The following is a 16,444-nucleotide window of genomic DNA, read 5'->3' on the forward strand; positions in this document are numbered from 1 at the left end:
CAACCCCAGCCCAACATCCTACTTTTTGAAAGACACATCATCACCATTAGTAAAAAAACAAAGTATAAGTTCGTGAACTATACAACAGTTCTGTTAGTAGCTAAAAATTAACCTAGAAGGTTTTAGAAGTTTCTGAAGGAAACTTATACTGTGTAGCCAATAGCCATTTAACTATGTGTTTTTATATTGTTTTCCTACCATTGCTGGTGAACTTTAGTACCATAAGAGCTGCAACACTGTGTGCAGCACTTAACACATTCACTGGGGAGTGGGAAAAGTTTTTGCTACATGACTTAATAGCAGTACCTTGGGAAAGTTACTTAACCTGTCTTTATTTTTCTTTCCTCATTTCTAGAAGTAGTACTTATCTCTGAAGCTATTATAAGAATTAAATAAATTGATACATGATTATATATAAGAATTAAATAATTATCCCATACATAGCATAGTCCTTGGCACTTAATAAACACTAGATGCTGCTTTTGATTTTGTTATTATTTACTGTGGGACTTCTGTAGTTACCTTACCTCATTAAGCCTCAGTTTCCTCATCTTTGTCTACATCATTTGCTACTATAAGGATGAATAGATGTGATTTGTGAACATAGAAAGCCCCATCAGAGTTAATTCCTGTAAAGACTGCTGTGACTAGCATTAGCAACAGGGAGGTTTGTGCTGGAAATGGTGCTGCTGACAGCGCTATAAAGTTTTCAGTTTCTTCAATTAGAATGGACAAATTAGCAACATTTAATTCTTAGTTACAAAGTAATTAAGAACATTGCAATTTTATTCTATTGTTAAATCCCACTCCTTTTATATTTCAGGCTGTGTTACATCAAGTAATTGAAGATGGCTCAAAATATGGACTAAAAAGTGAACTTTTCTCTGGTCTTCCCCCAAGGAAGGTTGTGGTTGAATTCAGGTGAGTGACCATCCATCTTTGGGTAGATTAATCAAGTTGACTAGACAGGAAGTGTTCCACCCCCTTCTTTTGGACTCTCACTAAATTACATGTGGAAAAGTTGCAAAACATGACATTATATTATCTTCTTAAGATCATGGTGAATCATTCATTATACCATAAATAAAATGAATAAAAATGGATTTGGGGCCTCCAGTTTAAAAAATATCTAGAATTATTTATTCATTTTTTAAAGAATTTTGAAGTAAGCTGATTACCAGAGAATACAGCCTTGCAGTTTTTGTGATATATATATATATTTTTTTTTTAGTTGTAGTTGGACACAGTACCTTTTGTGTGTTGCTGAGGATCAAACCCAGCGCCTCACACGTGCTAGGCGAGAGCTCTACTGCTGAGCCACAACCCCAGCCTCTGTGATATATTCTTTTGATTAACAGAAAATAGCTAGAAGTTTTAATACGCCTCTAAATAGTCTTCATTTTACTTTCTAATATACTGTCAGTACAACTTTCAAATATTTGCACTGTTCTGAAATAACCAAAAGTATAAAAGGAACACTAAGAACTAACAACTTCGTAGTATAGCTGACAGGTTGACAGCTCAAGAAAACTATGAGATAGTTTTTTTTTTTTTTTCCTAAACAATGAAAAGTCTTGATGAACTGCTTTTTCACTTAGAAAGATGAAACTTGCTAGGGCCTTTTGTCTTCTTGTGTATTTATTCTTGTGGAGAATTTTTAAGAAACAATATGGGAAATATTTTATGTTTACTACCTCATTGTAATTTATAATAATAACTTTTAAACTTAGTTATGATCACCAACTGGATAAGCAGAGAAAGTGTTTTTTTTCAGATTCCACATGTGTATTATCTGCCACTCATTATTGTTCTTAGAAAGGGTAAGTCCTATAAGAATCAGATTCAACAGTTTATGTTTCAGTCAGCTTTTTTGCTGCTATGACTGAAGACCTGATAAGAACAATTTTAGAGGAGGAAAAGTTTATTTGGAGCTTATGGTTACAGAGGTCTCAGTCCATAGACAGCCAGCTCCATTCCTTGGGCTCATGGTGAGGCAGAACATCATGGCAAAAGAGTGTAGCAGAGGGAAGTGGCTCACATGATGATCAGGAAGAGAGAGAGAGAGAGAGAGAGAGAGAGAGAGAGACACTCACTCCACTTGCCAGATATAAATATATACTCCAGAGGTACGCCCCCAAGTATCTACCTCCTCTAGCCATACTCTATCCACCTTTAGTAACTACTCAGTTAATCCCATCAGGTGATAAATTTACTGATTGGGTTAAGACTTTCATACCCCAATCATTTTTCCTCTGAACCTCCTTGCATAGTCTCACACATGAGGTTTTGAGGGACACTTCACATCCAAACCATAACAGTTTATGATGGGACTAATTGAGTGAACTACTGCTCCGTGGAGCAGATGGTTATGGATGAATCTTACACTCAGTGTAGCACCATCATATTTAAATTTGAATTTAAATGTTTGTTGCATGACAAAGAGGAAAGGGACTTCCTATAACCATTCTCATACCAGAGAAGAGCTACACTAAATCCATCTCTCTAAGAAAGTGGCCTGTCCTTTCAGTCCTCTCTTCTTGAATAAGAAAGCACTACAGCATTAAAAGGAGATTTGCAAACTTTAGTCCATGGACAAAATTCAGCCTGCCACCTGTTTGTTTCTTGTTGTTGTTTATTAATTTTTTTATTTATATATGACAGCAGAATGCACTACAATTCTTATTACAGATATGGAGCATAATTTTTCATATATCTGGTTGTAAACAAAATATATTCACACCAATTTGTGTCTTCATACATGTACCTTGGATAATGATGTCCAAGATATTCCACCACCGTTTCCATCCCTGCATTCTAATCCCCAGCACGACACACACATACACACACACACACACACACAAAAATACACTGCCGCCTGTTTTTGTAAATAGTTTAATCAAGACACAGTCATTCACATTCCTTTGTATTTCATCTACAATGTTCCTTTCATATTACAGAGGCAGGTGAGCAGAGTAGAACTATTTGAATTTAGTAGTTGAGGCAGAGATCACATGGCCCAAAAGCCTATTAAAAATAGTTTCTGTTTAAGAAAATGTTTGCCAGATATTGATTAGTGCCAACAACCACTTTAGTGGATGAACTATTAAAATGAACCATATGAACTAGATGTATGCAGTGATTCTTCTACTTGTCTGAGGTCACTTATATAACTAACTACTGGTCATTTGGAGATTTTAGTGAGGCTAGAAATCTAAGGTAGTGCATTGATTTAACTTATCTGTCCAGGCTTCTCTCTCTGTCCACATTCTCTCCAGCAGTATGCCAGGCCTCTTTACAAAGGTGTTCAGGACTCTAAGTGAAAGCATCTAGAACATCACTTCTCTGAGTCACAAGATCACCTCCAGGTTCAGAGGGAAGAAAGTATGCTATATCTCTTAATGGTGAAAATGGCAAAGAATTTGTGGCAATGTATAATTATTTTTCATTCATGTCTTTTAAATTAAGGAAGGACACAGTTTTCTTCTCTGGGTAGGTACTTAGTACCATATTATTGTTAACCTCCTTTGGATTACCTAACCAACAGGTAAAAGAAAACTAGGAGGGCTGCAGTATAGAATCTACTACCATGCTTTTATCCTTCAAATAATAGCATTGTAAATTTCTTGCAGCTTGCCATTGGTCCTCACTTTTAACATTTTCTGCATTTTTATTTCACCTTCCCCATCCCTTCTCCCCAACTAAGTTCTCAAAATACCTTTCCTCACTGATTTCTTGGCTTTTTTCCTAAGTTTATGTTTCCCATACAGTACTTTTTTTCTTTTTAAAAAACATCTAAAGATAACCTGTTCTTGTTGAGTTATGTATTTGTAGGCTTTTGTATGGCAGTTTGTTTATGGATTTACTTCTCTCTGCTTTTTTCCTAAAGCAATTAAAAAAGGATGAATTTTGTTCAAGTGAACATTTGAATGTAGTGAAGGCAGAGCCTATCTTATCAGCTAGCATTTCTCTCTGATGGTTTTTATCTTTCGTTGTTGGGAGTCATTGCTCCTCCCTCCCTTAGAAATTTTCCATATGTTCCAGCAGTCACCATTATGATTTCAAAGTAGAGACAGCAGGTGGGGAACAGGTTCAAACTTTACTATTTTAAAAAAATGTTCTTGAATTTCTTTTGAAAACGAGAGATGTGGGATAATTTTTTTAAAATATATAGTATCTTGAATACAGAGCAGGGAATTTTTCTCTAAAAAAACAAAAATTATAATCTTGGTTTTCAAGAGACTTTCCCCTAAACTAAGAGGATAATACTAGATTAAGTAAATTGCCCAGGTTCATAGAGCTAACTCTGATTGTATATATTTTTACTGCCTCCCTAACAGAGTGTAGGTTGTCATGTTATTTTTGTCAGATCTAGGAGCAGTATGATAAAGTGCCTGGGTACATGGCTGTCTTTCATAGACTTGGTATAAGACTTGAAACTAACTACTGTTGCTTCTCTTCTAAGTTAGTCTTCCCCGTTCAGTACAGATCATATCTGCTAGAGTACAGTTAGCTGGGGCAGCATTTTCTCTTCTTTCTTCCTTTTTTCTCAGTTCCCTTTCCAGCCTGCTGTTTCTTTTCTTTTTTTTTTCTTTAAGAGTAGAAATTAGAAGTTTATTAAAGTGTAAAGGTAAATTTTCCAAGCTGATTCTAAGCCGCAGAGCCTGAGTTAAAGTGTAAAAGACCAGGCATCCTAAAGTTTCCAAAGTGCAGGGATTGGGTTAAAAAGTAAAAGACTAGTATTGTTAGAGTCCCTCTGCTACCCCTAAAACCTGTAATCCCTGTAGCTGTTAGGACAATACTGGAACTGCCCAGTAAATATTTCCACTGACTTTCTGGTTGTTTAATAGCTAAGGGTTCCGAGTTGCTTGGCACGTAGGCATTGCAGGACCTAAACCAATCAGTTTGAATGTGTACCCCACCTAGGAGCACCAATCACTCCTGCCCTGATTGTTCCCGCCAATGTATGCACTAATCCTGACTCAGGGTTGTTGTTCAATTTTCCCACGCCTCATGATGATTTGTTCTGATGTATGCAAAGCCCCCCACCCTCTCCAAAAAGTGTACTTAAGCTCCACTTGAACTCTGCTCTGGGCTCTGGGCTGCTCTCCCTTCTTGAGTGGGCACAGAGTCCCAGCGCGCTGGAATGGATCCCCAATAAATATCCCCTTTTGCCAATTGCATGGAGTCAGTCTCTTGGGTAGTCTCTCCCTCCGACGTTTCGCCAGACCTTTACAAAAGGACAGTAGAAAAGACTTCTCCCGGAGGAAGAAGGGGACCCAAGAGGTTGAATCCGTGGAAGTGTGGTTGTCTCCCCTTTTTATAGTTTTGGTGATGGAATGTAGGTTGGAAGGCCCGAGGGGTGGGACACAGGTGGGCCAAAGAAGTAGTCTGAGCAGGAAGGACTTCATTAACACTTCTTTGTGATGGGCTATCTTCAAATCTGCTGGTGGCTATTCATTAATACTTCTTCCAGGTGGACTTTGGCCTAGGGCCTTTTCGGGACTTCATTAACATTCCATGAATTGTCTTGTGTTTTCCCTGAGTCATTCCTGACATGGCCTCCATTTTAGATTTCACTCGATATTAGACCTGATTTACCTAACTACACTGACTACCTAACTTTAAATCTAATTTGGGAACTCCTTACTGCTGTAAGGAAAGGGGGGCAAAGAAGATCTTTCTGGCTTCTTCAGGCTGAAAGGGACGATGATGTGGGGCAAGCAGTTTGGAGTCCCCCTTAAAAAATCAGGTCTATCGAGTGATCCATGATAAAAGTCCACTAATAGGCTGGAGGGCCATTTGAGTGATGGATGGTCTATAAGAGAAACAAGAATTCATTAGTACTGGAACCATATTGATGCAGCAATAAATGCCACAGCACAGGAATATGCCAATGAGTATGATGACAAGGACAAAGACTAACAATGTTTTCCACCAGGAAGTACCAAGAACCAGGAGCTAAGATATTGTTTCCATGACAAAGTTGCTGAGGACATGGCTTCTAGGTCACACTAGTAAAAGGATTTTGCAAGATCAGATGACATTAAATTATTAAACTGTATCTTAAGGGAAAGGACATCCGTAACCCTAAAAGTTAAATGTTGTGTTTACATCCAGCCTGCTGTTTCAAAATGTGAGCTGTTATTCTTAAAAAACAGAATTAGGCATGTCTAATTAGTAAAATGGGAATCTGGGAAGTCAGAGTAGCAATTCTATTAGTAATTGATGCAGTGATCTTAAATGGGACAATTTATTTCTTTCATCTCTTATTTGTTCTTTCTTATAAAATTAAAATAATTACATGAAATAATTTAACAAAAGTAAGTAAATTATTTGTGAAAATGATTTAGCAAATTGTAACTCATAATGGTTATTTTGTTGCCTGAGGAATTGAATTTATCTTTTCCATTTTATTGTATTCCTTTCTCAGGAGGAATGTGATGTAAGAAAATGACGAATTGATGATTTCAGTGGACATTCTGTCAAAGCTTGAAGATGTAGATAGATTCAATTTTTCTATTTAATCTTAGGAAAAAACCACAAAGATCTGTGAAAGTTTTTTTTTTTTTTTTTTTTTAGATATTATAAGTATCCAAATACAATTCACCATATTTAAGCATATAATATGATGAATTTGGGCAAAGGTGTATAGGTTATGCTATTATGGATTACCTAACCAACAGGTAAAAGAAAACTAGGAGGGCTGCAGTATAGAATCTACTACCATAATCCACAATTATGTTATAGAACTGTGTTTCTATTGTTTCTTCCATGATATTGACTTTTGCCTTTATCTATATTACTTCCATTTATCCTCCTTACTTTGGATTTAGTTTTTTCCACTTTTGCTAGTTTCTTAACAAGCATTATTGATTTAAAATCTTTTTGTCTAATATAAACATTTCATGCTACAGATTTTTCTGCTTTTGCTGTGTCCCACAAATTTACTGGGAAGACATTAATGTGATACAATCCAGTAACTGATCTTATTTGCTCTCATTCTCTGATTACAGTTCTTAATTGCCTGTTGTCCAGTTTGGAAACCAGTGTTTCAATTTTTTTGTTTGTTTTCTGACTGCTTTAAGGCAAGAATAAATGCAATCTTTGATTTTCTCTTTTGGTCGTAAATAATAGATATGTATTTTTTCAAGTCTATAGAATGAAATTTACTTTTTTCCTAAATGCTTGAATGAACATATATGTAGTTTTGTAATGCTGTAATTGTATGCACATATCTGTGGAATCAAGTTTTTAAATTATAATACTCTTTAAAAGGGTATATAACAAAGCCTTGGAGACCAAACAAAATTTAAACTCTCATTTACCAGCTATGTTAGCTGGAATCTTCTTATATTGAAAAACTTAATGACATTTTTAAGTGTACACAAAACAGATCAGTTTGGAGCATTAAATGAATTAATGCATGTAAAATGCATGGCAGAAAATAAGTCCTCTAGAAGCATTTACCATAGTGAAATGATTGATCTGTTGATTGAGAATTTGGAATGATGAATCAGTCCTAATTATTCTGGGAGGTTTCATTAAAAAATATTTTTACATTTAAAATTTTTTTTTCTGATACAGTGAATATTAGCATATATAACTCATGAACAAAATTTCTTTGGGTTCCTTAATACTTTTATCCATAGTTATTATTGGTGCCTTATCGTTGTACATAGTGGTGAGATTCATTGTTACATATTCATTCATGCATACAGTATAACAATATTATTTGGCCAGTATTATTCTCTAGTATTTTCTCTTACCTTCTCCATCTCCCTCTCCACTCCCCCTGGTCACTGTTCTCTACTCTTCTGATCTCCCTTTAATTTTCATGAGATTTCCTACTACCACCTTTTCCTTTTCCCTCTGCTAGTTTCCACATGTGAGAGAAAACATTTAACCCATAACTTTTTTAGTCTGGCTTATTTCACCTAACATAGTGTTCTCAAGTTCCATCCATTTTCCTGCAAATGACATAATTTCATTTTTCTTTATGCTGAATAAAACTTTGTTGTGTATATATACCAGATTTTCTTTACCCATTCATCTGTTGATAGACATTTAGACTGGTTCCATAGTATGGGTATTGTGAATTGTGCCTCTATAAATATAGGCATGCATGTATTGCTATAGTATAATGGCTTTAATTCTTTAAGATAAATATTGAGGAGTAGTATAACTGGGTCATATGATGGTTCCATTCTTAGCTTTTGAGGATCCTCAGCACTTTTTAAGAGAATAAAAATTTGAAAACTTGTACACTAAACTCAATTCCCAGTGCTCTGTATTGTTTGTTAATCAAAACTATCTCTGAACTTAGTCTTTTAAATCAATCCTTAAATATATCTGCTTCATAGGTGAGCTATTTCTGTGTGGTCTATTAATTCATGAACCATAGGATTAATGTCACTAAGATGATTCTTTCTGAATTCTAATTTATCTTTACATGTCTAATTTTTACCTTTTCTCTGCCCTAAATTGCCAGAGTCCCTAGTACCTAATTATGTCAATTTATGGAAGCATGACCTAATTAATTCATAGAACTCTTTTTCTTAGAATAAAAAAAAATAATAATTTTTGCAATTATTTGCAGTTCACCTAATGTTGCCAAAAAATTTCATGTTGGACATTTGCGTTCCACCATCATAGGTAAGTGCTTACTTTCACATAAAATACCAGACATGCCTTTGGGAAAATATATGTAAATACATAGTAATGGTTTAATGATAAATGAAAAGGGGGGGACAGAAAAATTTAAATCAGTATGAGCCTAATGCAACTTAAATAGTACATGAAATGGGAAGAATTGATTTAGAAATTTAAAAAATAATTTCAAAACCAAAGATTAACTTAGAAATTGTTTTTAACTGGCATCTATATTATGATTTTAACTTTTAAAAAATGTGTGTGCATATGGAGAACTGAAAAATGCAAAATAAAAATAGTTATGTGGGAATGATAGTAATCCTCCAGATTTTTCTCTTCATATATTTAAGAAAGAAAAGCTCAGTAAAGTGAGCACTAACTGAAATATGCAAGACAGGAAGTTAAAACACGACTATTCTAAACAGAGATTACCATAATACTGCATAGCGTAATGCTTCAGTGTATAATATGGTTTTATTTATTTAAAGCATTACATTTTACAGAAGTCCAATTTAAAACTTAGAGTTTTATATTATATTAGAAATGGAAAGCACTTTAAAGTCTATCTCATCTAATCTCTCTTCCAGAGTAGAAATCTATTGCATGTTCAAGAGAGTCACTTAACTCATACTTGAATACTTTTAAAAATTGGTGGAATTAATACGTATGTCATAGAGTATCATTGATATAGGGTCAACTCTCATTGAGTTTTTGAGCAGCATTTTAAGAGAGGAATACAGTAAAGGTGTTTTAATAGTTAAAGAAAATATTTGAACCAAGAAGAGGTATTACTTATTGAGAAATTACCATTCCAAGTGTTTTCATGTATTACCTCAGTTAATGTCACAGCAACCCTGGTGTGAAAGTACTGTTAATCTGGTTTATGGATCAAGAAACTCAAATTTCAAAAGTAACTTTCCCAAGATCGCATGGCTAGTAAGTATTGTAGCCAGGACTTAAAATTTGTCTAATTCCAAAAGCTTAGGTGTAGACATTTAATTGAATATAGAAGATAACATATAGATAAGATAGTAGCAAAATAGACATTATCTGAGTTGTAGCTGAAGAAGTGGGTTCTTGTTGCTGGGACTGTGTAGATTTGGATGGTCTAGAAATAGATAAGTTGCCAAAGACAATAGCTGTAGTAATTTAAGTCAGGTACATGTATCAGTGAAGGTTTATTTGCAGAAAACAAAATTGACTCTTAACTTAAATCAGGAAAGGATTTATTATGTGATATTGAGTGGTTTACAAAGTTAGGAGAACTGAAGAAGCTTTTGATTGAGCTGACAAAAATGGAGCTCATAATTACATCATCGGGCTTAATTATTAAGGGGGCTCCTAGCTCTTCTGCTGTCACTTCTACTGCTCTAGACTCGCCAGAGTGGTGGCACACACTTGTAAACCCAGTGACTTGGGAGGCTGAGGCAGACAGATGCAAGTATGAAGCCAGCCTCAGCAGTATAGTGAGACCCTGTCCCAAAAAATTAAACAGTGTTTGCAGAGGATGGGGAGATGCATGCTGGGGTGTATGTTGATGTTAGAACAACCCCAGGATTCAATCCCCAGGACTGGAGAGAGTAGAAAATAGAAGTATACTGACATAGCCACAATTGAAAGACTGCTACTGCTTGTGTCATGTTTTCTAAAATACATATAGGCAAAAGAAACAACCCTATAGCCTTTCTTTCAACTCCCTTAAATGTCACGAGAGTACACTAGCACTTCTGTTAGTGGTGCCACAAAAAAAAAAAAAAAAAACCTACAACTGTGCTTGTCAGAAAAAAATAGAAGTAATTCATTCCCCTTCTAAATCTCATGCAAAGTCTGTTTGATTACCCAAACCTAGAGGATTTCTGGAACCCTACCACAAGAAAATCTAGGAAATACACTTTAAAAAAAAAAAAAACAAAAAAAAAGGTTTCTAACCTCTTCAGTACATAAGGGCATACCAAAGGGAGAGTTAAACAGATGTTGAGTCTCATCAAACCACATCAGCAGTACATGAAGATAAAAGTCTTGGACTACTGCATACTGTTAAGGATGCAGAGGATGGACTTTAGTGATTGAAAGATATTGAAAAAGCTATTTAGAAAAAAAGAACATTTACTCCCCATGTTCTTAGGGTATAATCAAATAATATATTTCTTTTTCTTTTGTCAATATTGAACCCACAGGCACTTTACCACTGAGCTACATCCCCAGCTCTTTTTATTATTTTAAGATAGGGTCTTGCTAAGTTTTTTAGGGCCTTGCTAACTTGCTGAGGCTGGCCTCAAACTTGGGATCCTCTTGCCTCAGCCTTCCCAGTCACTGGTATTATGGGCTAGCACCACTGTGCCTGGCCAAATTATTTATTTCTTGTTAATCACTAAAATTCTGTTATTTTTCTATTCTTGGAATTGACTAGGAATAGCAGTTATTCTAATATGTGTCCCAATCTACATTAGTAACATCTGTTCTTAGCTGGACATAGTGGGGCATGCCTGTAATCCTACTAACTCAGGAGGCTAAGGCAGTTCATGGCCAGCCTCAAACAACTTCATAAGACCCTTTCTCAAAATAAAATGTAAAGCTGGGCACAATGGAGCATGCCTATAATCCTATTGGCTTGAGAAGCTGAGGCAGGAGGATTGAGAGTTCAAAGCCAGCAAAAGTGTGGCAATAAACAATTCAGACCCTGTCTCTAAATTAAAAAAATACAAAATAGAGCTGGGGATGTGGCTCAGTAGTCGAGGGCCCCTGAATTTCATCCCCAGTACCTAAAAAGAGGAAAAAAAAAAAAAACAGTAAAAACAGGTGGGTATGCAGGTCAACAGTAAAGCGCCTCTGGGTTCAAAGAAGAAGAAAAAAAGTTTATTCTTGTAAAAATGGTGAGATTCTTTGAAAAATTACTTTCCTAAAAATAATTCCTTACTTCCTTTCATAGCATAGATGAAAACAATATTTTTTTAACGAAAAAGATTGACTTGGCAAATTTTATGAAAAGAATTTTTGTTATACTTTGATAATAGAGAAGATATAGTTCTTAAGCCAAAATTAGTAACAAAAATAAGAAACTATATTTTTTACTGATTACTAGGAAATTTTATAGCAAATCTCAAAGAAGCTTTAGGACATCAAGTAACAAGAATAAATTACCTTGGAGACTGGGGTATGCAATTCGGTAAGTGCATTTGAGATTTTTTTTCATTTCATTTTAAAGTTTAATTTTTAAAATATCTCATCATTTTTTCATCTGAACAGATTATTGGCACAATCTCACTGCATGAAATAGTGTGCACTATGTGGTTTCTTACATTGTTTTTGTGGTGCTAAGTATCAAACCCAGGGCCTCAGATATGTTTAGCACATGTTCTACCATTAAGTTGTATCCCCAGCCCATAATCTTATTTTATTTATTAAGACTTAATTCTCACCACACATATTTTGGGAAGGAAACTTCACAATTAGAGTGAGACCTGAGGTAGGGAAGTAGATAGGAGTTTTTGTTTGTTTTGTTTATATATGACAGCAGAATGTATTATAATTCTTATTACACATATAGAGCACAATTTTTCATATCTCTGGTTGTATCCAAAGTATATTCACACCACATGTCTTCATACATGTACTTTGGATAATAATGATCATCACATTCCACCATCAGTGTTTTAATAAAGAAAAATAGCATACATTTATTGGTGAGGGCAGAAATAAATCTAGCTATATACACTCTTCTCAACCATATTCCTGTTTTTTTAATAAATCTAGTGAGGTCTAGCCCACATGAAATGGGATCTGTTATTACCATGGACAAATAACCTAGAAGAAAAAGTGTGATACTTTGGCTTCCCCAAAACTAAACTAATAAATAAACAAATAAGGCTGGTTGTAGTAACTATACAGTGATAGTGGATGGAAGTCAAAGGAAAAAAGAAGCCCAAACAGTTAAGCACCACAAATTATCTTTCTTATTGCCAGTTAACTAGGAACTATTCCTAGTTCATATAAACTAGTCATCCTGGGGAGGGCAAGATTAGTGAAGATGTATGGTAGCAGTAGTGAGGGGCTGGTAGCATGTGAATACAAACTTTTCATGTTTTTAAGATGCAGCCATATTGTCCACATCTGTAAAGCATTCTCTGTTGTGCAGACACACCCTTGCCTGCTAGCACCACTCATATAGTCTTTTGTTTTATTGCATTCTTTTGTGGGCCTCTCTCCCCTGCTAGATAAGTTCTGTGAAAGTGTGGACTGTGTCTTAATTACTTTTGTATCTGTAATGTTTGGCAAATAAGAGGCGCTCAGAATGATGAACGAAACTCCTGGGAAGTGTTTTACAATACTAATCAAAAAAAAAAAAAAACTAGGTAATATTTTAACACTTCTATGAAAGTATGCAATGCATGTTGCCAGTTCTGAAATTCACTGATACTCTTATGTTCCACATCCAGTGAAATAAATTTATAGTTTCTAAAAGAAAGTCTAGTTCATTTGAAGAAATATTTTCATAGATTTATCATGATCTTCTCTTATGAATATTATCCTTTAGGTAATAAAAATCTTTTTCAGATACTAGAAGCGGTTGACTCTGTTAATAGTACCCCTAATATCACTATGAAGGAATCAAGAAAAATGCCCTGGATTTTGAAAATGCACCTGCAGTTCACAACAGCTGGTAGTAAAAGGTTTAGGCCTGAGGCTCAACAGTCAGACTAATAGATGGTATCCGCATTATATTAGTTTAACTGATTTAGGCATTTCACAGTCATTAGCAAATATGTGATTATGGTTTTCATTAAATTTTAGCTGCAGGATTTTATTATAGTGGTTTTTCTCTGAAGGACTACTGTGGTTAATGATCTGTCAACATTTCCATTATAACCATCATTGTTCAGGAGTTAAAATTTTGCTGTTTCAGCTATCCCCGTTTGAAAGTTGGCAGATGGCTCCTGAGAACAGAATTAGTTTTCAAACATGATTAGATTGAATGTTAAATGGAATGGCCTTTACTTATTCCCATTTCTGCTTTTGTAGAACACACTACTCATTGTTCCATGCCCTGCTCCCCCCCCCCACTTTTTTTTGCTTGTAAGTGAATAGATCTTTAGTTATTATTTCTAAGTTCCAAAGGCATTATATATAACCACGTTTAGTAGCATTACACATTCTTCTGAGCCTGAAAAATGTACTTCAGCAAGGCCCTTTATCTCTGAAGTTTTGTAATTGACATGGTTGTAGAAACAGATTGACTTTCAAAATAATAAACTACATATTTCTCTTAGCTCAGGCTACATATGTCCTTTCAAACTGAAATTATTTTATATTAAAACCTCTTAAGAATCTCTTCTTGTTTGTTTCTTTCTTTCTTTGTTTTGGTACTAGGAATTGAACTCGGGGGTACTGAACCACTCAACCACATCCCCACCCTATTTTGCATTTTATTTAGAGATAGGGTCTCCTTGAGTTGTTTAGGGCCTCACCTAAATTCCTGAGGCTGACTTTGAACTTGTGATCCTCCTGCCTCAGCCTCCTGAGCCTCTGGGATTATAGGCATTCACCACCACGCCTGGCTGAATCTCTTCTTTTTAAATATCTTTAGTTGTAGATGGACACAATACTTTTATTTGATTTATTTATTTTTATGTGGTGCTGAATTTTGAACCCAGTGCCTCATGCATGTGAGGCAATCACTCCACCACTTAGCTACAACCCTAGCCCAGGAATCTCTTAAAAATATATATATTCACAGTCCACAATGGGAATTTCCATTCCTAGTTTGCAAACCTTATTTAGTATTAAAAAAAAAATTCAGAATAGCACTATTCCTGAACCCTTAACTTATCATCAAAGACTGAAAAAAAAAATGTGTGTTTAAATAAAAGAATTTGTCATTTAGCTACTATGAATGGAAGAAGTAATCAGGTATGTTTTGAATTTTATCTTTTTTGGTTTTCTTCAATTTAAAAACTAATATTAAGGGAGGCAGAGGCAGGAAGATTGCAAGTTTGAGGTCACCTCAGCAACTTAGTGAGGTCCTAAGTTTAACGAGATCCTGTCTTAAAATAAAAAGGGTTGGGAGTGTACTTCAGTGATAAAGCACTCCTGGGTTAAATTACCTGTATATGTATAAATTACCTGTATATGTATATGTATGTATTTGTTTACAAATAAACAAATAAGGCGGGGTATGGAGGGGATATAGCTTAACGGCAGAATGCAACTAAGTTTAATGTCTATTACCTGGGCTGGGGGACTAATATTATAACACCAAGCCCGTTACTACTTTTGTGTGTTACTTTCACACCTACAAGTTCAAAAAAAGTTTTAAATCATTTCCCATCTGTTTGTTTTCACAAATTTTGAGTGTCTAGCATCTCAGAGTAACTGCTCAATAAATGTTTCTTATTGTCTGCTAGGGAGTTGTTGAACAATGTTAATACAAAGATGAAAATAGTTATAGACCCTGCCTTTGAGTTCATAGTCTTGGTTTCTGTGAAGTAATACCAGTGATCTATTTATTATACAGTATTGCCTATGTCATTCAATATATTGAATTTAACTTGTATCCATTTACAGGATAACAGAAGGTTGAAAATGTATTTTGCAATAGTTCTCAGGGTACATAAATATGAGATGTTGATCTTATACAACTGCCCTTTTCCTGCCACAACTATTCTCTACTGTTCCATTTTATAATTTTTCATTTATGGATTATCATGGTAGGTCTTCTGGGAACAGGCTTCCAACTGTTTGGCTATGAAGAAAAACTCCAGTCCAATCCTTTGCAGCATCTCTTTGAAGTAAGTTGGCAAGAAGCCATTTTAGAAAATACTTCAAAGTTCTGTGCAATTTGGTAGCCAGTTTGATCCTAGAGGTTTAGAAATATGTTCCTTAAAATAAAGAACAAAAAATCAAAAGTATTGCTTTCATATTTCTAGCCTGTTCATTTCATTTCCAAACCCAAGTGTTTCTGTTATTACTTTTTTAGTTGATCAGAGACATTATTTCCCAGATATAGAATCTTTTTAGAATAAACACATAGGATATAGCAGATTAGACACTGAGAAATTTCTCTGTTTTCTGTCATTTGATGTATTGCAGCTTTCTAATAGTAGTAATAAGTGTCATTCATTTAGATTTGTAACACATAAATGTTTCTGGTTTTGTGGGGTTTTTTTGTTTATTTGTTTTTAGTGTAGAGAAAGGCACATGTGTTTCCCTCTGAATTTGTGTATACTTTTTTCCTTTGTCATCCAGTTCATTTTCCTGACTCTTTACCCAATGTAAACTCCTTTCTATTCTTCATTTAGTCCTCTCCATACCTTATTTTTCTGTATTCTGGCTTCCATCTTTCTTGGAGTTCATTAGTAAACCTCTTCCTCTCTGAGTAATTTCCATGGATGAGTTTCTTTTGCATTGTCCCAATTGCTCTCTCTGCTGTTTCTGGACCTCACAAAGAAAACACAGATACAGTGCCAGCCAATGTGACATACCAGGGAGTCAGATCAAAAGATGTTCGGCCTGTGCATCAGAAAGAGCATTTGCCAAAATAATACTATACTTCCCAGACAGAGCCATCAAGAGCAGTTTTTCATTTTCCTTTTCATTATATGATTTTCTTTTGCAGCTGGCTTTGCCACTATAATTGAACAAATTCTACTTCTAAAAGACCTTTAAAGGTTTGTCATTTTCTCCTGAGTCCATGCCCTCACTATACTTTAAATGTATACATTTTGATTTATATTAACTAGATTTCTCTTTCCCTTTAAAAATTTTGTTGATAGACAAGAATTTAAAAATTAATAATTCT

The 16,444-nt window shown here is 34.9% G+C and overlaps 1 protein-coding gene across 5 annotated transcripts in view; it reads left to right on the top strand.

Moving 5' to 3' along the window:
• Rars2 (arginyl-tRNA synthetase 2, mitochondrial) overlaps nt 1-16,444 on the top strand; it is a 61,624-nt gene that overhangs the window by 24,493 nt on the left and 20,687 nt on the right. For all 5 annotated transcript variants that reach the window (XM_078019630.1, XM_005324724.4, XM_040283075.2 and 2 more), the window contains 4 exons: nt 824-921; nt 8,597-8,652; nt 11,732-11,815; nt 15,358-15,434. In XM_078019630.1, coding sequence (XP_077875756.1) covers nt 824-921; nt 8,597-8,652; nt 11,732-11,815; nt 15,358-15,434 — 315 coding nt within the window. The remainder of the gene's footprint in view (nt 1-823; nt 922-8,596; nt 8,653-11,731; nt 11,816-15,357; nt 15,435-16,444) is intronic.

Source organism: Ictidomys tridecemlineatus, chromosome 8, assembly GCF_052094955.1.
Source record: "Ictidomys tridecemlineatus isolate mIctTri1 chromosome 8, mIctTri1.hap1, whole genome shotgun sequence".
NCBI lineage: Eukaryota > Metazoa > Chordata > Mammalia > Rodentia > Sciuridae > Ictidomys > Ictidomys tridecemlineatus.